The 23,620-nt window shown below is 42.3% G+C and overlaps 1 protein-coding gene across 1 annotated transcript in view; it reads right to left on the bottom strand.

The window, feature by feature from the left end:
• The window catches only part of DIP2B (DIP2 acetate--CoA ligase B (putative)), an 805,292-nt gene that overhangs the window by 585,835 nt on the left and 195,837 nt on the right, over positions 1-23,620 (bottom strand). Inside the window, exon 2 of the mRNA XM_078688921.1 lies at positions 7,295-7,366. Coding sequence (XP_078545047.1) covers positions 7,295-7,366 — 72 coding nt within the window. The remainder of the gene's footprint in view (positions 1-7,294; positions 7,367-23,620) is intronic.

Genomic DNA, 23,620 nt, shown 5'->3' with positions numbered 1-23,620 from the left:
TCAATGCATGCAGATCGGCAATCTCAGATTGTCATTTATTGTGCACCGGAAATACAGTGGGAGAAAGCGCCATGGTCTGTAAACTACTCCAAGGGATTCGATTTTCAGTTCCTCCCAAGCCCAGGCACACCTGTTTATCTGGCTCAACGTCTTCTGGAATCCTGGCAAGATAACCCGTTTCTCCCAGGAGGGAGATATCAGGTAAGCTGGAAGTGTTGTTGTGCATTATTTCCTGAAAACTGAATTTAGATGTCGGGATAGAGTACTAAGTACTGTCCCAGGATGGTTAATTATTCAGCTTTACCAAACAATTCTTAGCTTTGAGTGATGAGCGTTCTGAGAATACAAGGAAAGATGGAAGTAGTAAGACCTCCACGTGTGTATCAATTTATGACTGCCATTAAACACCCCTTAAGCCGGTTTTCTCGCTTACGATAAGTAGATGGGTACACTGGATCATGAACAAGACAGGTATAGATAATTCCAGTTTTAGGGCCCATTCAATGAGGGGGGACTTTGACTTCTAAAGCATTTTATTTTCATTGGGGTGTGTTTAGAAGACATTCTGAAAGAAGCTGATCGGTCCTCGAAAATGACTTACATTATTTGTCTTTTAAATCTGTGAGGAAGGTGGCTTCATTAGCACTAACTGAGCTTAAAACCTGAAACTTCGGGTTCCAGAGACAGAATGAAAAATTTCCGAGCTATTGTAAGGCGGCAGAGGCAATGATTACCCCAAATGAATCTGCTGTTAAGCGTGCATCCTGCCAAAAAAATAAGGACGCTGTTATATCATTGAGAAGTATATTTTCTTAGATTAAAGTACGGCGCTATGCTCGAAGTGTGAGTAAACTTGTCTCATAAATTGAAATTATGATACTGACAGAGTCGTAAATAAATCAAGAGGCCATGGAGATTCTAAATAAAGAACTTTGAAAGTGTTTTTCTTGAGGAATTTCAACATGGACGGCTGGATGTTCATTGGTGGATTGTTGTTTTACTTTAAGAAGGCATGGGATTTGTAGTCCCAAGTAGATATACTGTTGTTAATTGGAACTGCCGAGCATTATAATTATAAAGAAGAAAGATAAATGGATTTTTTTTGACACAATGTCTTTAATAGAAATTAAACTCTCACGTTAGGAAGGAAATGTCTCATTCTTCTTGGGCTGTTGAAACTAGTTATCCGTACATGCATATCTCCCCAATGCTTTCATCGACTGTGCAATAATCAGACTTAATGCACCAGCAGAGATGTTATCTACCAAAGGCCTTGCATGGATAAGCTGGCGCGCACCTCTTAAACGATGCCGGCTGCCTCTCAAACCTTTTCACTGTCTGGTATCTGATGAAGGCACTGTCAAGCAGCATTCTCTGGAGGTGGAATCATTTATGGATCCTAAACAAGGGAGCTGAAGGGAAGTGCTCAGTGGCACACTTCAACGAGATGCGTAGATCTGTGATCAGACGCTCCACTGATCTGAACTGCAAGTGGCTAACTATGACGTCACAACAACTACACTTAGGAGGGCCATGGCATACAGTGATACATGGTTGCCATCAGTTAATAAGCATTTAATGTGCCATTTGTGAACAACCACAGCTTTTGTGCTGAGATAACCCTACCTCCGCAGCATATAATCAACCAATCGCGTAATATTTGTGACAGTGTGCTCAAGTAAGACACGAATATTCAGAGATAGCTTGCTTTGCGCCCCAAATAAAATGTGCCAGGGAAACAAGGAGGCAAAATCTCAAGGCCCTTATCTATGAAATAGCCCTCTTTACACAGACTTTCTTGACTTTCTTTGTGTTACCAAAACTAAAATTCTCAATAACCCCATCTGCACATAAAAATCAGACCTGACAAACTGCTCCTAAGTCCCAAAAACACCATCCACTGCTGCAAATTGAGCTGCTCATTCCAACAAGCAGAATTACTAATCCATCTACAGCTTAGTGTACAAGGGAACCAGACACCCACCTGGCCACAGAGCAGAAAGGCACCTGCTGGGTCACACAAGAGCTTGGCGCACCGAGACAGACCTTTTCACCTTGATACTGCGGGGGCAAGTATATCTGGGTGGCACACAGCTGTGGGATACTTGACAGACGTTTTGGTAATGTAATGGGCTAGTATTTACCGTGTTGAAGACTGAGTACGAACTGATCAGACCTTGAGCTAGTATTGTACTTTACTATCAGTCTTTCCCACCTACCTGTAAAGTGGAAAGTAGCCTAGACAAGGGGGGTGATGTTGGGGAGAATGCCATGCTCTAGTGCTACAATTATAAAAGAACAGTAATCGCTCAGCAGAACATGTAAATTATAATATGATGGGAAAACAAGTATGCCTATATGTGTTGTCCAATAGACTCAAATCTTTTTTATCAAACAATATCATTGAATAGGTGGGTGAAAACAAACAAACAGATAAATTAACTAGGCGACTGAGGTATGTGACAGAAGTAAAAAACAAGCATTAAAAATGCAACAGGTCTCGGCTTTGTAAAAGTTAAAGCAATTCTGTTTGTAATTAGGTGGCTTTTTAGCTTTCGTTTTATTAGTGTTTTTCAAACTTTCATGTACATAACATGCATATGTATGCATATATGTATATGTATGCATGCATTTATATTTGTATTTATATAGATATGCAGATGTATATAGGTATATATATATATATATATATATATATATATATATATATATATATACATGTGTGTGTGCGGGTAGAGGTGTAGAGGGAGAGTGTACAGAGGTAGAGAGTAGGGAGTGAGTAGTAGGGAGTGAGTAGTAGAGAGTAGGAGAGAGTAGTAGAGAGTGAGTAGTAGAGAGTGAGTAGTAGAGAGTGAGTAGTAGAGAGAGTAGTAGAGAGTGAGTAGTAGAGAGTAGCAGAGTAGTAGAGAGCGTAGCAGAGTGTAGCCAAGAGTAGTAGAGACAGCAGTAGTGAATAGGAGAGCGAGTAGTAGAGAGTGAGTAGTAGAGAGCGAGTAGTAGAGAGTGAGTAGTAGAGAGTGAGTAGAGAGAGGAGTAGAGTGAGTAGTAGAGAGTAGTAGTGAGTAGAGCGTAGTAGAGAGTAGGAGAGAGCGAGTAGGAGAGAGCGAGTAGGAGAGAGCGAGTAGTAGAGAGCGTAGTAGAGTGTGTAATAGTGTGTAGTAGTGAGTAGTTGAGAGAGAGTAGTATAGAATAGGAGAGTGAGTAGTAGAGAGGAGTAGTGAGTAGTAGAGAGTCTTGCTGCAGATATTCCTCTGAAGCCACGTGTTGTGTATGCGTACGGTACACACTAATTCACAATAAACACGGCAAGGGGGTGAAGCTGCCGTGCACGCGCCTCGTATTTAGTACAACGTTTGGAAGTTACGAGCTCTGAGAGGAGTGAGTTCCCTCTGCACGGACGTTGTTCAGTGCACCCGCCTGCGATTTTGATACCCTCCGGGTGCGGAGGGGCAATCTAGTAAAATAAGTGAAAATTCGAAGTCAGAACGAAACATTTGTAAGTAATTTGGTGCAGTCAGTAGGCATGAATGAACGAGGGCCCGGCGTCCTTTCAACAAAGCGCAGACACACACACATATGCCCAAGTGTCACTTGACAACGAACAGAGGCTGCACCAGAGTGTGGAAAGGACATGTTGGTGCTGCGCAGATAAAGAACGCATGGTGACGTCAAGAGCACCTTTATGCTTCTTTGTGCTGCTCCCAAGTACTTGAAATCTCATCCTGAAGCGTTTCCACAAACAGTACTACCCCCTGCGAGACCCGTATCGCCAAGAACATGTTGCCAGCAGAAGAGTGAAAGCTGTAAGTCACTGCCGGGCCCCCAGATTCCAAGCAAGGACCAACCCTGCATAGGTCGCAGCAGCGCAAGCTCCCCTAGCACATATAACAGTCACAGGACAGTAGATTGGAATGACTTTGTAGCATTCTCTGAAAAGAAGAAAGATGGTATAACACAGGTAGTGTACACTCACACAAACCCCGAGAACTCGTTCAAAATGTGTATTTATTTGTAGTTATGTTTATTTAATGTGTATTTTGCTTTTATGACAAGAGATCAGCTGCAAAGCACGTACATACAAACATATATTAAACACAAAATAGATAAACTTAACAGTCGCGCAATACAGCATAAAACAGCGATGCAGCCTCAATATACACTACAGCAATATAGCGGTACAAGCTTCAATAACATACACAGAAGTGTATCAGTACAACATTTGTAGCGTGGATTACTTCTCATACACAGCAGGTATAGACTGTGCAATAGCAGTGCAAGCTTTGACAACATACACAGAAGTCCACCAGCTCAAAATCTGTGGCGTGGATAGCTTCACACACAACAGGTATAGAATGTGAAGCAGCAGCTCAAGCTTCTATAACATACACAGAAGTGCATCAGCACAAAAGCTGCAGCGTGGGTTACTTCCCCACACACAACAGGTATAGAATGTGCGGCCATGGTGCAAGCGTCTATAACAAACACAGAAGTGTACCAGCTCTAAAGCTGCAGTGTAGTTTACTTACCACACAGGACAGCTATGGAATGTTCACCAGCAGTGCACGCTTTCCACACAAGCATAAAGTAATAACTGCACATAGTACAACAGTGCGACCTTGACCATATAGAAGACAGAGCACACGGGGAGAGTAAAAACAAGGCCAACAGGGGTGCACGTTTACCCCAAAAAATAAAATAACAGGCACACCACAGAAAGCAGCAAGGGAAGATTCTCAAACACTGAACAGGTATCACGATGACCCGATCAATAGCAGTGTAGACGACCATGCCTGAATGGGCGATAGCAAAGTGCAAATTTTCTCCAATGAAAACAGGTGGGGCGCGGCATCAGTAATGCAAACATCCGAGCAACACAACAAAGTCAATACGGTCAACAGTAGCCACGCTCGAAACATTGAAAAATAACAAGTAAAAGTATGGCCAACAGACAGCATGTTTTTCCTGCAACAGCACAGCTACAAGATTGACATAGACAATTGAGGTGAAAGCTTTACTGATTCAGAACAGGCACTGCAGGTGTGCACGAGTCTTAGGCACATCACTGATCAAGGCCATAGTCGTCTTGTCTGAAAAATGAAATACATAAATGTGTCCAACCAATGCTCACTACGTGCTCGTTTACTAACGTGAGCAAACCAGCTTTAGTTGTGTATAATCGAAAGATAAACATGCATTTACAAATGCAGGAGGTTTCACCATACCCCACCCTCTTTCAAAAATCAGGGCACGGGCAAAGAGGTATCATCCCTAGCTTTCGGTTACAGAGTTTCATAAGCATGTACATCCCAGAGTTTGGCAGAAAAAAACAGTTATAGCTGAGACAAAATGGTCCTGTTGCATTTCTGGTGCCACTGCACCTTTTTCACTGTACATAGTTGCAGCCCTTCCCACTTAGACAACTTTTTACAAACACGTGCTACAGTGTCTTTATTAGCTTCGCTTTGGTTTGGGTCCAAGCAGTCTGGAAACCGCCAACAGGCTTCCAATCCCGTACAAATACAGGACAGTTACTTTAAATTCTGGACAGCAAGCGACCATTGCTAGAGTGTTTGAGTTCATTATTAAAAGATGCTCAATATATTGCAGCCAACACTCCCCTGTAATCTCGCTCCCCCCCCCCGCCCAGGGGTCATAAAGAGGTGCTGTCTATTTTCTCAAAGAGGGAAACACATGCCATTAGTGTATCGTTCCATCTGCCCTTCCATCACTGTAATTATGTCACTGGAATGAAGAGGGGAGGCTGTGGGCAGGGGGGATGCAAAGGGAGGTTGTTAATTGTCTGCCAGGCACCCTGGGGACTTTGGGATAGGAGCCTCGTGTCTGCAGCCTGCCCTTACGTACAAAGCACTTGCAAATCACTGGGAAAAAGTGAAAGCGTTCACCAGGCAGCCCTGGTTTATTTTTACATCTCGCTTTCACTTTAAAGTGAAAGCGGGATGCAAAAATAAACACGCGCGGAGCGTGTCTTTATGGGGCCATGTGTTTGAAACACATGGCCCCATAAAGATAAGAAAGCTTTTATGCCAGAAGGAAGGCAGATGATGCCGTCCAAGTGGGACGGCTCAAAAAGAGAAAAGAACCTGTCACAGGGAGCTCTTTTCCAATGGCTGGACACCGTTTAGCATAAACGGTGACGCCGGCCAATGAGAAAGAGGGGCGGGGCTTGAAGCCCTTGAATGAAAACCCTCTAAATCATTAAATCTCGCCAGCGAGACTGTGCATGTGCGCAGCCCACGCCAGCCGAGACCTAAAAAATGTGTTTGTCACAATTCAGAACAGCCCTTTTGCAAATTACTATAAATATTACTGTCGGGTCAAGGTGCTCTACTGTAGCAACAACACCTTTGCTTATGTTAATCACTGATCCATGCTCACCTGGTCTACTAATACTGAAAAAATGGGACTGAGAAGCAGGGAAAGATATAATCAATACTAAATCTACATAAATTAATCATTGATACAACTTGAAAATTCCGAGATTCTTCTTTTATTGAGTACATCCAGTTATATTCACATTGTTTTCTTTGCTTGAAGCGTACTACTGTATGGTGTGGTGCATCGAACATTCAATTCTCCTATCTACAAAACAATACATAACATTACAAATAGTGTCGTATAAAAATCACCATAAAAACACTTCTACCTTCCATACAAATAATTATTGAGGACTGTGCATAAAATTCCAGCAAAATCAATCTGACTGATAGTCTCTGGGGTCCGTATGCATATACAAAATGAGAATCGTTGGTATTAGGGCAACATACAGTGTATTTAATACATCTTATAATCAAAAAACTTCAAGAGACTTCATGAACGAGGTGTCTATATGTGTCGTCCAATAGATTTGAATCTTTTTTATCAAACAATATCATTAAATAGGTGGGTGAAAACAAACAACAACCAGTTAAATTAACTAGGCGACTCAGGTATGTGACGGAAGTAAAAAAAAATTAGTGTCACAATTCAGAACAGCCCTTCTGCATATTACTATAAACATTAAGGTAGGGTCAAGGTGCTCTACTGTAGCAACATCACCTTTACTTATGTTAATCACTGATCCATGCTCATCTGGTCTACTAAAGCATTCCCATTACTGACAATGGAAACAGGGCACCTGATCCTAATTTACAGGCAAGAAATACTTTTCTTTTTACAATATGTTGAACAAAAAATGTATTATGTTTGATGACAGACGTGGCCAACACTGAATTAATTTTCCAAGTAAATATTACTGTCAGAATCCATATAAAGATCGCCACAGCAACAAACCTACCCTGCGTCTGAGGAATGTACGGCGCCAACAGTTTAGCTCTCTTCTTTTCATAGCCCTTCTGCGTGATATCACCTAAAAAGAAAGAAAAAAAAATCTTTACTGGACTGTAACTTTCAGAAAACTGAACCATCTTTTTTTTTTTTTTAGAAACAATATCCCCCCATCATCATAACTCAAACTAGGTTTAATAGTGATGATGCAACTATTCATTTATTAAAATCTCAACATTTGTTTTTTAATCATACATAAGAAAGGCAGCTCTTTAGTGATGTCAGGAGATTACACAGTTAGCCAAACACAGTTAGCCAAACACAAGATGATTAAAGATGTCACCATCTTCAAAAGGAGAAAAGTTCATCAATTAACCAAAAATGTTTCTATGTTGCCAAACCCAAAAAGACCCCTGAAATTACTTCCTATAAATTTACAATTGTTATATTTTAATCTTGAAAAACACTACCTTTTTAGGTCTTGCCTAGCTAACGCAGCGCAGCTGCTTCACTTGGCAAGAGACTATTGTCGTCGCTTTGGTTTGCAAAGGGAGACAAACCATGTGTGTGCCTGGACAGGCGATGTGCATGCGCACAGCGTCAGTACACTCGGTACGCGTGCACATCTCCTGTCCCCGTGTAGGGCTAGGGTTACACAGCGCCCCCCACGTCTGCTCCACGATTCAGCTGGCTATATTTTTCCCGTAAGAAAAGTGTATTACAAAAATTCTCTTACAAGTTACCGCACTGTTAGTTTTATCGTCTCGGAAGATGTAAAACAATGACAAAAAAAAGCCATACCCTAGGACGCCCCCTGGTCTTGGCACCAAATCAAACCCCAGCGCCTGAGCATCAGGAAAGGAGTCAGAGCATCACTAATAGAATCAGATCCACCCCCCCACCCCCGTCGGAAAACAAATTAAAATCCAGGGTGTGCAACAGGAACTCTGAGTGGGTGTAAAATGCAACAGAGCGCCTGGGACGGTGGAAGCTACTGGCGCGGACATTACATTAACTGAATATGAAAGCTTGGAGAGGAAGGGAAACAAACAGCAGCCCACCTGCCAGTCCGGGCCAGACGTCAAATCCACTCCGACGAGAGCAGACTTCGGATAAAGAGACGCTGCTTACGCATAGGTAACAATCTATTAACATTTAGAAACTAATTAAACCGCCTCCTCGCTGAATACACAGAGGCCCCGAGCTCGCTTTCTTTTAATCTTCATAAAATAAAAATCTGTTCATTCTTTAATCAAGTGTGAGCGACGCTCAAAGGCAGCGAAGAAGACCAGTGTTTTTACAAAGCCACGATTCTAATGACAATGTGGCAAAGTGAAAAATACACTTTACAATGGGGGCTGAAAACAATTTTTGGCAATGTTGAAGACCCGTAATCTAATCCCATATGGACCAGCTTTTCTGTTTGTGATCTCCTATGGAGCACAGGCACAACTCCAGCAGTGGGGGCCAATTGAGATGGGGGGGGGGGGGTTACTCAGGCTTATTTTACTCATGTGCATTTTTAATTTGTGTGCCATGAAAAATATAAGTTGTATTTCGCACATTTGGACTTTTATTTAAACGATAAATGTGCAGTCACGCGTCCATATTTACTCATTTAAAGCTCAAAATGCGGCTATATAATACCTCAGCACACTCTTTTAAAATAAGTATTTTTATCGACAAACACATTTGACCATCTGCAATTTCTCAAAAACATCTCAACCCTATCCAACTCCCCATTCTGTTAACAAAACGCAAATGCAGGCCTTGCAGTAATGACAGACATCCTGGTGAGCCACTCAAAGGACTAATAATCTTATGTACCAGTCCTATAAAAACACAAAATGGAAAACACATTGTGTTCGTCTATAGTTATTTATAATAATAAGAAAAAAAGTACCAGGAAACCTAATGTTAACAGATTTCTTACAGAAATCCCTGTTGATATATTCTGATTGGCTTCACTTTCATGTCACAGTTGTTAACTTAAGATTCGAATGCACATATCAGTTCTTACCTTCCACCACTTATATGCTCTTAACAAGTGCATCGTTTTACCGGTTTATGGTTGCTCTAAAGATAAATAACATTCAGTTTCATACAGCGCTTTAATACCGTTCTGTTTCATACAACGCTTTAATACCGTTGTTTACCCTGTTCCCCAATCCGGTCACTTTTGGCAGAGGGAGTCTCCGAGGCACACACAAATAAAGTGAAATGCCCAGTAACACACATTTTTATCAAGTGGCAAAGCCGGGCTTAGTACAGATGTGTCCGCAGTAGACAACGTACTCACTGCAGTGCCTCGCTTCTCAAGTGAAGAGTGAAGCACTATAATGAGGAATGTGTGTTAATCGTCAGAAAAGAAGGTCAAGCGATAGGAGCACAAATACAGCTGATAAGGCCCACTGGAGTTTCTGCCCGGGACACAAGAAAGGGACTGAAGTCTGTATTCACTTCTGGAAACGAACCCTGTACGCATGGAATGGGAGCATTAGGGCTGCGGAGTGTCTGATAATACGAATATATGATGATACAACGAATTCCGTTGCAACGCATGCCTTTACCACGCATGCGTTACAACGGAATTCGTTTACCACGGATAAACTTTTCCTCGAATAATTGCGTGGTGACGTCATACGTCGTTAAGAGAAAACGGCATTTTTTCCCGATTTCTCTTAAACGACGCTGACGCCGACGTGACATATGGTGAGTTGTTTTATTTGGGGGGGAGACCCCCCCAAGCCCCCCTTTTTTTATTTTTACCTTTACCACATATGCCTTTACTACAAACATCGTAGTAAAGGTATGCGTGGTAAAGGCATTAGTGGTAACCACGCATGCGTTGTACTGCATGCGTGGTTAAAGATTTCGGGGAAACGGCTTCGTTGTAAAGGCCGTTTCCCTGATAATACCCTGGACGCCACTGCATTTTATTAAGCACACCTGCTCTGTGAAAACGAGTGTTCCAATTCCTCTCAAGAACCTCAAGAGATGTCCGAACACGATCTGAGTGTGCACGAGACTTCTGTGCGCCACCCCCCAACCCCATCCTGTTCTTTTGAGCTGCCAGTGAGAGCCCTGTGCTCTCTCTTATAACCAGGAGGGAGCTAAATTATGCAGCAAGAAAAGGCAAATTATGTGGCATAATGTGGCACATTTTGTAAAAGTATTCATTATTTCATCATTTTCAAATTTGGTAACACTTTCTGGGCCTTGGTTGCATTACATGAGTACCAAATGAACGCCCAAATATATCAAAATGCAACAGAAAGGTGGCCAGTCCAGCTTTACAAAGGCCCTTCCGCTGGCAACAGCAACACTATTGTCTAATTTTTAGTTACTTTCGAACTACATGTTGTGCCTGCAGTAGGAGAACCCCAGTCAAGAAAATAGTGCTTACAGTCTAAATAACACGTGCACTGTAACCGAAGTAAAGGGGCCAGTCTCCATGGCAGGTGACAAATAAGGAAGCGGTACTAAGAAGAGACTAACAAGCGGTGGGGCTTCTATTCCCTACTCCTCTACAATACGTCTCGCAGAGCATCGCATGCGTGCTGACTCTAGGCTCTACTTAACAAGCATTTGCAATGCAATAGGTCTCGCATTTGCATAAGTTTGAGCTATTGGCATTGTAATTTTATTTGTGTTTTGAAAACCTGAAAGCGGTGCGTAAATAAGCACTTTGTACTTGTAGTCCTTGCTTATGACAAGCAAGTCTGGCAGTAAATGAGGCACAGTTACTGCCAGCCTTGGTTCTCGTAAGCAACGACTACAAATAGAAAAGTGCTTGTTTACGATCGCTTGCAAGTTTTTAAAACACATACATAAAAGGCATTGTCATTTTCAATGCCAATAGCTCAAACTCTCACAAATGCGAGACCTATTGCATTACAAATGCTTGTTTGTCTTTAAAGTCAAGCGGGGCAAGTCAATGGGGCGGTTATATTTTGTGTACATGTATAATCAAAGCTTACTCTCTTGTTTAAATAGGAGGTAAGGTCATCACTTTAGTGTAGGACAAAAATGAATTTAAATCCAAAACACACATTCAAAGAGCTTCCCTTATTTGGAATATCACCTCTACGAATAGGGTACAATTTCATATTTATTTATAAAGTTTTATATTAAAAGCTCTAAATTAAACCCACAAACATACTGCATGAATTTTCAGATATAACAGATGGCAGAGCAGATGAACCATACCAGTTAAGCATCCCAGACTCTGCTAGTGTAATTCTTTCAGAAACCTATAAAAAGAAAAAGAGTCCCATCCAGATTCTTTTTAAAAAACGAAATAGTAAAGCAAAAATTGATGGCTGAATTTGTAAGATCTCATATTTTTTTAAAAAAAGGGTTATTACTACACAAAAACTAAAATTAAGATATTTGTATAGTTCCCTTTCTTTCCTTTTTTTAAATACCTACAGTAAGTTAAGGATGTATTTACAAATGGATTCATAAATGAATTGCAACATTCTTGGGGCTGAAATAATTGCACAAACTTCGCTCCAAACATTACAAAATCCATGATGTTTTTACCAAATTGAAAATTGGAGGAAATCAAAGTTTCGACCGCAAAAAGTAGGCAGAAATTAATACACCTATATAGTAACCTTTAAAGCAATGAATATATTTCAGCCAAGTATGATAACTTTGTTTATTGCAAAACAGTGCAGTAACAGGCTACTGTGCTGATAATGTTCTATACTGGAGTCCGCCAGGAGACAATTATAAAATGTGTTTGAAAACAGTTTCATCAATGTAATGAATCTTCCACATGCAACAGAACTGAGCAATATAGTGCTCTGTGGCTTTTATATGGTTCAACACTGTGTGCTTCTAGTTAAATGAAGAAGACCAAGTGAAACATTTGATTAAGAAAATCAGCCACTGCAATAAAAGTCAGGTATCTACCACTGAATTGTCTTTAGGTAGTACTACATATAAACAGACCCAAATCTACCAGGTGCCAAGGAGTTCCTATAAGGAGAACTGTACATCGTACATGTGGATGCATTCCATTAGAATAAAAGTTTCTTTCAGACATAAGATGATTCAAAGTTATGCATTTAAGAATAATTGTCCATATGGAACTTCTCTGTTACATCTTAGCACACAGAGACTACATTCTGGCCAACCATACCAGTGTCTCACATATACAACGTGATTGTACAGGCGGGATAGTTTAAAGTAAATCTATGGCATATTATACAACCAGGAATAACTGCATTCAAACACACTTGTACTGGACCGTTTAGGTACTGTGGAAATTTGAGAATCTAAACGCCAAGATATGTTATTAGGAATCAGTCTGTGTGTGAACTACAAAATACAGTAGTGTGTAGTAAGTCTATGGAGAGAATGCATGCTTCAGAGCCACCTTTGTCACCACTCTGCAGTCTATGCTTCTCGTGTACATGTGATCGTCAATAGCGCGCTCAAGACATCTGATTGTCCTCCTCTCTACGCAACCACTTTGGTAAGGAGGAAATATCTTCTTCATACAACCAATGAAAGGCTATGCAAGGACTTTAGATCCGTCACTCAAGTAAGGTGCACTAATTTGTTTGTCTTCAGGCCCCACCTACATAGTGCCTTGCAAGTCCACACAAAGAAGCTGCGGACCAGTAATACCACCAAAAAAGCAAGTGCTCATTTTACGGCAATGCAAGAAGGGTCACACTCTCCCCAAGATTAACTACTCTGCATGCTTTTTGCATGCCGAAACAGTTGCCCAGTTGTGTTGTTTAGCACCACCTTGCCGGCCCACTTTGAAGAAATCAAATTACAATTTGGATCCGAAAGTTATGTTAATATGAATCAGAAGTAGGATTTTAACAACCACAGATACACATGGTTATTAAAAACAGACAGGGAAACACAGAAACCCGAACAATCAAGTGGAACAAAAAGTAATTTGGTAGACGTATACTCTACTAACTATATTTTTAAAACTAAACATGTGGTTTCAGTGCAACTTTGACAAAACTTAGCTGGTGGTAGGGACATCGATTTAGGTAAATTGAAATAACAAAAGATGTTTACTGGTAAGGGTTAATAATAGCATGGGTAGTGGGATTATTGTCATACTATAGAAAAGACAATTTCGTTTCACCAGTGTCTTGCAACCCACATATCAAAATAAAAAAGGTAAGAGCTTCACTGACTTCACATTTTTGCACATGTTATCTTGAGTTGAGCACAACATTGATTTATTAACAGGGTATAGATGACTGGTCCAAAAGGGCTGGATCTATGCCAAATGGTCAGCAAAATGACCAAGTAGATGTTCAAAATGGAAACCTATTCTGTGCAGGTGTATTTCACATGCATATATTGAAATTCTGGCATAGGTTGGTCATTAGGGTGGGGTGAGGTTGACTTGTATGTTAGATGGTTGAAATAGTAGGTTTGATGGCGGGAGTGTGGAGAGGAATGGAAGTTGGAGGGTAGGAGTGGTACCTTGGTGTTGGGTTTCTGAGTTAACAGTAGTAGGTGAGTGTTCTAGGCTTTACACCACCATGAAATGAATGTGGCTTAAGCTGATCAGTTTAATATTTTTGACTAATGCTATTTTTGGTTATGGATTCAAAATAAGGCCGTGTGATGTCATATTGAAAGAAAGATGGCACCGTTACATTAATGAGAGAAACTATTGTCTTTTAATGGAGAAACTCTGCTACTCATACGTATTTCATCTTAAGGTGTTGCACTACTCCAGTAGGGGTCCCATGTTCCAGAAGCTCATGGATTTTAAACACTTTGCAGAATTCGAGACACATCAGCAACAAGACACACAGCCCTTAATTTTTGCTATTCAGCACTCCCTTTAGGAGTCTGGTGGGCAAACAATTTCAGCTACCAGGCAACCTCAGCAGTACTGTTCATGCAGCACAATTCTAGCTCAAATGGAGCAGCTAGCCTTCCAAGTACCTGTGCTTAATCTGAGGCGGAAAAGGTCTAAAAGGTCTACTAACAACGGGATACATATTTGTTATTTATCATCCCAGGCCACAGAAGGCCGAGACGGAAGTATACCGGCAGGAAGGCACCACTTATTCTACTAAAGTGATACAGCCCTGAAGAAGTCGTGGGTCATAATCCCATAGCGACGAAACACGTGTTGGCTGGAGCAACTGGAATGAACAATAAACCAGCAACATCACACTAAATTTCATTGTTTGTTATAATTTACTGTACTACCAATGTGTGTAAAGAGGCTATTTATGTGTGTGTGCTAGGGCGTATTAGCACCCCATCAGTGGTTAGAAGCGCTATATAAATACAAACCTTCTTTCCTCTTCTATCCTTCTGAATCCAAATAACTGACTAACATATCCACCTCTTAAAATGTACTTGCATGTTTCACTATACTAATTCAACACTAATCCTCTATGTGTCCCGCAGTAGCGTGCTACTAGCCGAAAAAGCGCTTCGACGCCTCGTCAGGGGTAGTAAGCGCTATACAAATGCAATTACAATACAATACAATATTATTTTTCGATTGTGCGAGTTTTAAATCATATGGACCTTATTAGGTAGTGACGTGGGGAATGGGGTCAGATGTGCATCTAACCCTTTTCATCCTCCTTCAACATTTCTAATATGTCCAACCTTTCCAAAAGAACATATAAAAATGCACTTTGATCTCATATTCTAGTGCTTCGGATACAATCCTAAATCAGGTGGATTCTTAATATCACAGTCATCAAAAATGACAACTTGTACTTAGTCACCCGAGGAACATTAGAACATTGATGCTTTATTCCAAACAGTCTCTACCAGCTTCTTCAGGCATGTAGATCCATGCAACTATATACATGAAATTAATATACTCAGTGGCTACTGTACTACTCTTCTCATTGCCAAGATAACCAAAACAACTTAAACTGCTACTATACTTTCGTTTGGAATCCGCAGTAAAATAAGAGCGCCAAAAAACAAGCATTGTCAAAGCCAATCGGTCTGTCTTATTAATGAACTGTCAAGCCAGACCTAAAAATCCATGCATGTCAACACTGCATCCTCATATCTGCGCCGCTGCCACAGAAAAACACCATAAATGAACTAGATATCCAAAACACTTTAATAGCATTATATTGGCATGTGTGTACCCCTTAAAGTTCAAGTTCAAGCTGGATAAATATTCAAAATGACAACAGCTGTGTGGAGGGCAAGCACTTCTTTTGTGGAAGTTACACAACTTCTTCCCAATAAAAACATGAACTACTGGCTCCTAACATGTGGGCAGAGCCAGAGCCCTTCTCTTTTCTGGCTCCCAGCATGTGGACGGAGCCAAAGCCCCTTTCCTGGTGATTCTCACATAATTGTCTGGTGACAGCTGCCTTGCCAAGCCAGACTATAAAAATCAAACCTTCAGCTTAAAATGTCCAACTTGCGTCTGAGCAAGAGTCTTAAGACAAATTTGAGGCTGATCGGTTCTATTACTTAATACAGACCCTCTTTATCCACGGTCACCTAACAATGTTTAACTGGAATGGAAAACACCATCTTGAAGCAGGACCTGTAAACATATGTGAGACAATAAAAGTCATAAAACACAGCTTTGCCCTCACTTGCCTATGTGCCCCATATAAAGGCTCCAAAAGGCACCTCTCCATCTTGGTAACTGTGCTTAAAATCTGTTTGCAGACAAAGAAAATAAACTTCTACCAATCCAATACATTTCAAGATGGCTATATTTCTGTAACAGTATTCACCCATTTAAACATACCTTTCGCACCACTTTCCCTGTATTAAATAATTCCCAGTCTGCTTAGAAAGCAACCTTCGAAACAGTGGATGAGGGAGCTGTAAATGTCTTTCCCGGTAAAGTGTAGCGGTGTGCTGCTTTTGTTCGCCTTGAGACGGTTGATCAAGTCAGTGAAAATCGCCAGCATACTAAATCTCTTTCCAGACTATTGCTGGCAGCCATGGAAGTGAAACCAAGGCATTTATGAGCACGGAATATGAAATAACCTACCTTTCCACCAGTGGCATGGCATTCATAAAATAGAGAAGTTCCCTGGCAACGTAGCAAAGTACAACTGTCCCTAACTCGCCTAGCTTATGATCATTAGAAATAGGGACTTCTTTTTGTTCCAAGTCTTCCAACCTGGCACATTGTAAATGCTATAACATTATATGTATTTAAAAGTATAACTGCCCCTTTAAAGAAATTGCTGGCCTAGTAAGTCTTCCTACTGTGTAACCCATAAAAGGCTGGTTTGAAAAATTCTTCCTCAATGAAGTCATCCAACCAGTGCGAATAAGGTAACACACTGCATATAAGCCCGACTGCGAAGTCAACTTTAACAAATTTGAATCAATACCAAAGCTCTATGAGCCCCATGGATATATTTTCTTTATTGCTTGTCTTTAACTGCAGAAACAGAGGGCCATACATAGTCAGCCCAAATAACAATGACCTGCACCTCCACAAAGTTAATTCCCCCAGAACAAGTTCTACAACTTAGCCGGTAGCAGTGTCGTGTTTTTCTTACTTACCTAAGGAAGGGCCTTACTAGACCCAAACTCTGGAGTAGGAAGGAGTAACATTTTGAATGTGTGGACTAGAGGTATCTTCAAAGCCTCAATCACAATGACTCGTGAGAGGTGCCTTCGGTGTTAAATTCTGCATTTCAATACAAACTGGGTTGATATACCTCAAATGAGGTGGAACCTCATTGCCCACTTTCTGTGACAGTCTGTGGCAAATAACGTCTTACAAAACACACTGGGCCCAGTTGAAATGCGATTAAAATACATTTGTGTTAATTCCCAACACTTACGGATGTTTTATACAACTGGTGGCGGGTGGGGCATCTTAAGCATGTTTCCTTCGTTTTTAGGTCTTGGCTAGTAACGCGCGAAGCGCATTCTCGCCAGAGAACTATAGTCGGCGTTTCAGCAGAAAGAACGCGACGAAGGGAGACAAGAGCTGTCCGCCCGCCCAGCATTCCCTATGGCGGCAGCGGATTCCGACGCGCGCCTTCGGATCGGGCCGCGCCCGTGAGCTTCTACCGTAGACAGCTCACGTGATGTCGCGCGGCCCAATCCGAAGGCGCGCGTCGGAATCGGCTCTCGCAGTCCCGCCCCTTCTCGCCGGACCGGCACTCGCCCTGCACAATGCAAGCCACACTTATTAAATTTCCATGAAGTTTACCGATTTTGCAAGATCAGTAGGGTGGGCCCGGCGGGGAGGCAGCACCTCTGAGGCAGCCAGTGCCTTGCGGACACTTTGCATTCTGCCGCTCTCTGCCGCTGTAGCCATCCACTTAATCTCCACAGCAAAGATTAGTTTATTCGATTAAGCGTGTTCCCTCCGGACCGTCCCCGCAGCTCCCTGGAAAACATCAAGAGCGCCTCTCACCAGCCGCGCGAGCTGCTAAAAGGATTCAATAAAGTAAACGCGCGCCCCCTCCCCTTCTTCCTTTCATATGATTGGAAAATAAATTGAAAATGAATTTCGGCTATTGCTTGTGTTTTAAATACGAGATAAAGGTCGGCTGCCTCCAGCTATCTCGATGGCGGGAGTTCAACAGGAGCATGTTTCGCAGTTATAAAATTGTGTTGTCGCTTTGCGGATGTGTCAGACCATCCACGTGTGCATAATTAGGCCGTTTGATATTTAAATCGATAAGCGCTGGTTTGTGCAGCCGGAGGCAAGGCTGGGGAGGGATGTTACACTGTAGCTGCTCGACATTTCGATCTATAATTGTTAAAACAATTGACTATCCTATTTCTTAGCTTCGTCGGTGCCCTTTTCACCTTTGCCTGCACCATGTTTCGATTTTTTTGTTGTCTGAATTTATTTTGTATGTTACTACATGTTTTGAAATGGGCAGTTTTCACCTTACTGCAGCATGTACTAAATGTCTCGAGTTAATTTTTAAGTGTTATGTAGTGTTACTGTTTTTTGGACATCTTGACCTGGTGGAAAGAATGACTTTTCGGGTTGGTCATGGTGGCAGGTTCAATGTGGGCTCTAGAGTAGTGTAGAAGCTTCTAGAGATTTACTGGGTAATATTTGGTAATATTAAAATTCATGGCAAGTGAATTTCATATTTTTTTTTAAACTAGCGACTGCACTTGTAACAATTCTCATAAGAAAAGGCAGCATAACATTACCAAAATGGTCTGTTAAGTTTTAAAAACAATTAGCAATTTCGCGGCTGCACTGCTACTGCCGGCCCTTTGAATCAACAATTAGGCTTACTCGAATCCACTTTAATTATTGGACTGAATCAAAAGGGAATTGCCTGTTTCCTAATTTATAGCATCTAAAATGAATAATATATATCCCGTTCTTGGAGAACACCTCTTTTTGTGGCCAGACGTTTGACACATTTGCAATTTCCCATCTCCTAAAACCATGAGCAGAAACATAAATGTAAGCACCACCTCAGTATTTATTATTATAATACAGTATGTGCATGTCCCTAGTGTAATTATTACACCGAAGGAGCTGATGCTTATTTGACTCGTGTTGAATGTTGCATGTCTGAGCAGCCCCTGTATTCTTGGATGCTCCAAGAACGGCCTTTCTTTCCCCAGCTACTTTTGGAGAAATAGTGTATGGATATAAAATCCGAACTTTTAGCTGCTATCTATTGTTACCTTGGTCAGTGGTACTCTTGCCATATGAACAGTCTGCCAGATCTTGTTGGAATGTCATAATGATTTGGTATTAATTGTTCCTTTGACTCGAATGTGTATGTAATGCAAGTGAGATCTAAAGCGCAGCATGCCACCACTGCTACAAAAATAAATACTTATTTTTTTTGGCCTACAATTTATATACTTTTGTTGCAGTTGGTGTTGCAATATTTAGCAATGCCAATAGCTCAAACTTAATTAACCCGAGACCTATTGCATTGTAAATGCTTGTTTTCTGTTCCTACCATCTTTAAGGTGCGCAGCAGCCTCCAAGCCCTGAATGGTCAGAATAATAGTTCCAACCTGTTGGAGGTGGAGCGGACCCCTCGGGTGGAATAGTTCTGGGTGGTTCCGCTGGAGGGAGGCCCTCTGATCCCTCAGGGCTCAATTGCTGGTGCAGGAAGCAACTGCAAGGTGCCCTGGTCTTCCTCTTATTCATCCCCCAACTAATTAGATAATCCTATGGCCGGATGAGGTCCAGTAGTGACCCCAGCTTCATGTGCTACCAGTGACTGGCTAGAAGGTCAGTGTTGCAGGTGGACTGGGGAGTGCACTTACTGTCTACGCCTACAGTTAACCTCCGGCTGGATATGGAAGGTCTCCAGCTCGGACTTGCAAACAAGCCTGCACCACAGTGGATCCTGCTGCCTGTGATTTAAGGGAGCTTGTTCCCGGAGGATGCTTCCCCTAGATGCAAAGCCGAAAATACTTCTCCCTCATGAGGAACAAACTTCCAGGCGTACTTAAGAGTCCAGCAGGCAGGGGTACACCACCCATGAGACTGTTGACCACGTTCCTTAGGGGCTTGGTGAACCCGAGTTTGGAACGATTTGCTCTCCACTGGTTTACAGGCCCTTATTCTGAATATTTTGAGTTGAGCCGTGGAGTCTCTCCATTGGATATGGACAGGCCAATGAAAAAGGAACACATACGGGTGAGAGAATAGCCCGGTCCAGAAGCAAGAACATGGGGAAAGACAAGCCTCTCTCCTCGCATGCGTAAACTGAGGTACATACATTTACAGCCCCACCATCAGAAGTATCCAAAAAAGCTGGTGAAGTGGTCTGACCCATCGCCTCTCTGGCTTATCTGACAGTGGGGATATACTGCAATCTATACAAGCCTCCAAAGCAGCATTTAACACAAACTTCGGGGAAGTAGCTGAAGATGTGACACTCCTCTGTCAGGACTTGTGTAATGTGTTCAATAGAGTATTTGAATCGGAAGGGCGTATAGCAGAACTGGAAGATGATGACCAGGAGGTGAGGCCTACTGTGTCGCGATGGACTGTGATGTCCAACACCATAGAGAAATGGTGGGAGATGCCACAAACAGGGCAAGGAGGAGCAACCTTCAATTTGTTCATTTCAAGATGGTGCAGAGAACTAGTCGTCCCCAAGAAATTCCTTGAAACTTGGATTACCTCCTGGATGCGAGCAGATACATTGTCACCATGTTCTAGAATTGAAAGTGCTCACAGGACTTTGACACACAATCCGACTAGGGTATCCCAGGGATGGTTGCCGTCTTCAAGGACGTCTTAACGCATAGTGCCTTATGGACAAGCAGTGCCCACAATTTTTTATGCAAGACAACCATGCGAGGAGTAGCAAAAGCCTTTCTAAAAGCAAAGGAGAGGGAAAAATACCAGCCTTAAAGAATAATATCCCTGCATTTGTACAGGAGGAAACCGTGCAATGCCCAACTGAGGAAGATAAAGCATCTCTGAGACAACTCTGTTTTGAAGAGGCCAGTCAATGCTGGATAGCCTCAAACAGGTGAGTCTGTGAATGGGGGGGAAGAAGTCTGGTAAATTACTAGGCTGGTTGGCCCCTAGGGACGTCACTCCTAGAGTGATTTCTGATTTGCTTGATCTTAAAGAGAAGAAAGTATAGAAGGCACTGGAGATGCTGCTTATTTCCAAACCCTAGATGCAGACCAAGAGAACTCCATGCAGGAGCCTGTATCCCCTCTTATTGCAGACCTCTCCCTGCTGACACTGAGCATGATAGGCAGGGCTACACTATATCAACCCATCACCTCAGCTGAAACTGAAGGAACTTTAAAAGAGCTGAAACCTGGGAAAACACCAGGACCAGATGGATCCACCCCACCCCCAAACATTATTGGAAATGTCAGCCTCTCCTCTTGCCACACTTATTGGAAAAGCACTTATGTAGAAGGGTCAGTTTTCTGCTAACCTAAATCTGGCCATTGTTGACATCCACAAATCAGCTTGTCCTTCCAACCAATGTGCTGCCTCCTGTATAAATGTTGGGATTAAGAGCTATGCTACAGGCTCCTCAGAGTATTAAACTTGTTTGCCCTTCTGGAGCAATGCTGCTTTATTCCCCACTGAAGCACTCAGCAATGCACACATAGGGTACATACTGCCCTAGTGCAGCTTCATTAGCGGAAGATCCTAGGGCCTCATGCTTAAGGACTTTTAAAGAGCATGTTATTCCCTTGATTGGTGTGCTTACATGCATGGGGTTTGGTCCTCGATTAATGTACTATGTTTAGGCCCTTTGAGCCCATCCCCAGGCACAAGTTCAAGTGAATAGAATTGTTTCACCACAATTCTGGGGCTGAGAGGAACCAAGCAGGAGTGTGCCTTGTCCACCCACTTCTGTTTGCCCTGGCATTAAAAACATTGTCAGAGTGGGTCAGATGTAACACTCTGGTCTGGGGTTTCCATTGGAACTACAGCATGGTAGACCGTAGAGCTTTGTATGCAGACAACTTTTTTTTATTATTGACCCACACAATGTCACCAGTCCCTGACTGAGCCAAAAGCTTGAACTTTATGAGGAAGCCTCTGGCTTTTACGTTAACTGTCCAATTCAGGGCCTTTGGTGCCTCACAGTAGACTGGCTACCTACATGGGAAAGCTGCTCTAAATGCATGTAACCTAGAATGGGTTAACGTGCCCAAGGACCCACACTTAAACGTGACAGAGTGAAGGCTCACTCCATTTGCTAATGTAGTCCAGTTTGGACATGAATTTCCCCTGTATGGTTTAAATGTGTGCACCCCTGCCCTGAGTAAGCCAACTGCATGTGAGACTGGGATCCTAACAATTTCACTCCCCTGGTTAACAAGCTTATCTAGTAATGACAAGGAGAGGGTGCACTAACAGTGCCCTTTTTGTGGACAATGAACGAATGTCCATGTTATGGGCTGTTGACATCAAACAGTGATGGCAACATACTCATTTCTGGAAATTAACTGAACTTAATTGAATTTTTTTTTCTGTGCCAATAGGGAGTTAGGCCTACCAGCCCCACTAGTGTAAAGTTAATTTCCATATAACATGTAGACCTTTGAGCTGACACGCTGCGTGTGTATTTTGCATGTCTGTATGTATGTGAATGTGTTGCGCACATGTCGTAGCTAGATTCCATGTGAGATTTGAGAATGAGTGCTGGGACCAGACTTACAATGTGAAATAGTGTAGATGATTGTGGATCTTGAAGTACCATACTCTACCTGCACTCCTAATTACCAGGCATTTCCCCCCTTGCAAGTTTGGCTGGTTTTTCCCGTTAAAAATTTCAGTGATGCTGTAATTATCACACAGTGTGCGATTCCGATCCCTGTTTGTTCTTTGACAGGCAAATTTAGTCTCAGATTCTTTCCATCACATAACTGTCTTGCTCTCAATAATATTTCGATGAGTTTGTATCTTTAGCATTTGTTGTTTCCAATGGGGCAGATTTACTTAGAAGTCATGCAACGCAACGCAGCAACCAACGCAGCTGTGCTGCATTGAGTGAAGGGAGAAAGCAGGACAGCGCGGTATCTAACATAAGGTGGGGTTGCTCTCACCACCCAGCACTGGCACAATTTAGGTTGTCATAAGGTACAAACACACACTTGCACTGCAGTCAAGAGAGCCTGTGCGATGACTAATAAAAGGTTTGGTACTGGAAGGATACTATGTTTGGCCATAGTTTTAAAAACTTTTCGAACTTTGTGTGTGTGCTGCATAGTACATCACACATTCAATGTTTGAAAGGTTTGGCGAAACAAAAAACTCTGCGCCAGTTTGCATCATTTCTGGTGGCAGTGAACTGGCGCAGTTTTGACAAATCTGTCCGAAAGTGTGCCGGACACCACTGCGGTGTATCGGTTTTGATCTGGGGTGATCCACCTCTTACTGGTGCTTACCTTGCAAGGGGACCGATTAAGCCATGAGAGCAGACTGCATGGTGCACACAAAGCTCTGAAACAACAAACGCAGCCTCATCATGCTGTAGAAGGCCTTCGGACGCCCAGCAGGCCCATTCACCCAGGGAGTGTGTAAAGCACTGTTAGCCCAATGGTCATTGCGCCCTGACAGTTTTTAAATCTCACAAGTTTATAGTAACACTCTGCTATACGCTTAGTGTTACATTTCAAGTGATGTTTACATTGCTGGTTTCTATGCCACTGCCTTTAAGAAGTACAAAGAAGCCAGAGATGACACCATGTGGCAAATCTCAAACGTGTTGGTAAAGCCAAGAGATCTGGTGTGGGCGTCATCAATATATTTTTGTCTAAAAAACACTGGCTAAAAGCAAAAATATGTATTTGCCCTCAAAATGCACACTTTGCCAAAGCAGTCTGGCACTGAAAGGAACTACTTCTCGTGGAAGGGCACAATGGCATCACTCCCAGTGGTTAGTTAGGG

This window comes from Lissotriton helveticus, chromosome 1_1 (assembly GCF_964261635.1).
Source record: "Lissotriton helveticus chromosome 1_1, aLisHel1.1, whole genome shotgun sequence".
NCBI classification, from domain to species: domain Eukaryota; kingdom Metazoa; phylum Chordata; class Amphibia; order Caudata; family Salamandridae; genus Lissotriton; species Lissotriton helveticus.
Note: the sequence above shows the minus strand (reverse complement) of the source record. Positions and strands in the feature narration are given on the sequence as shown.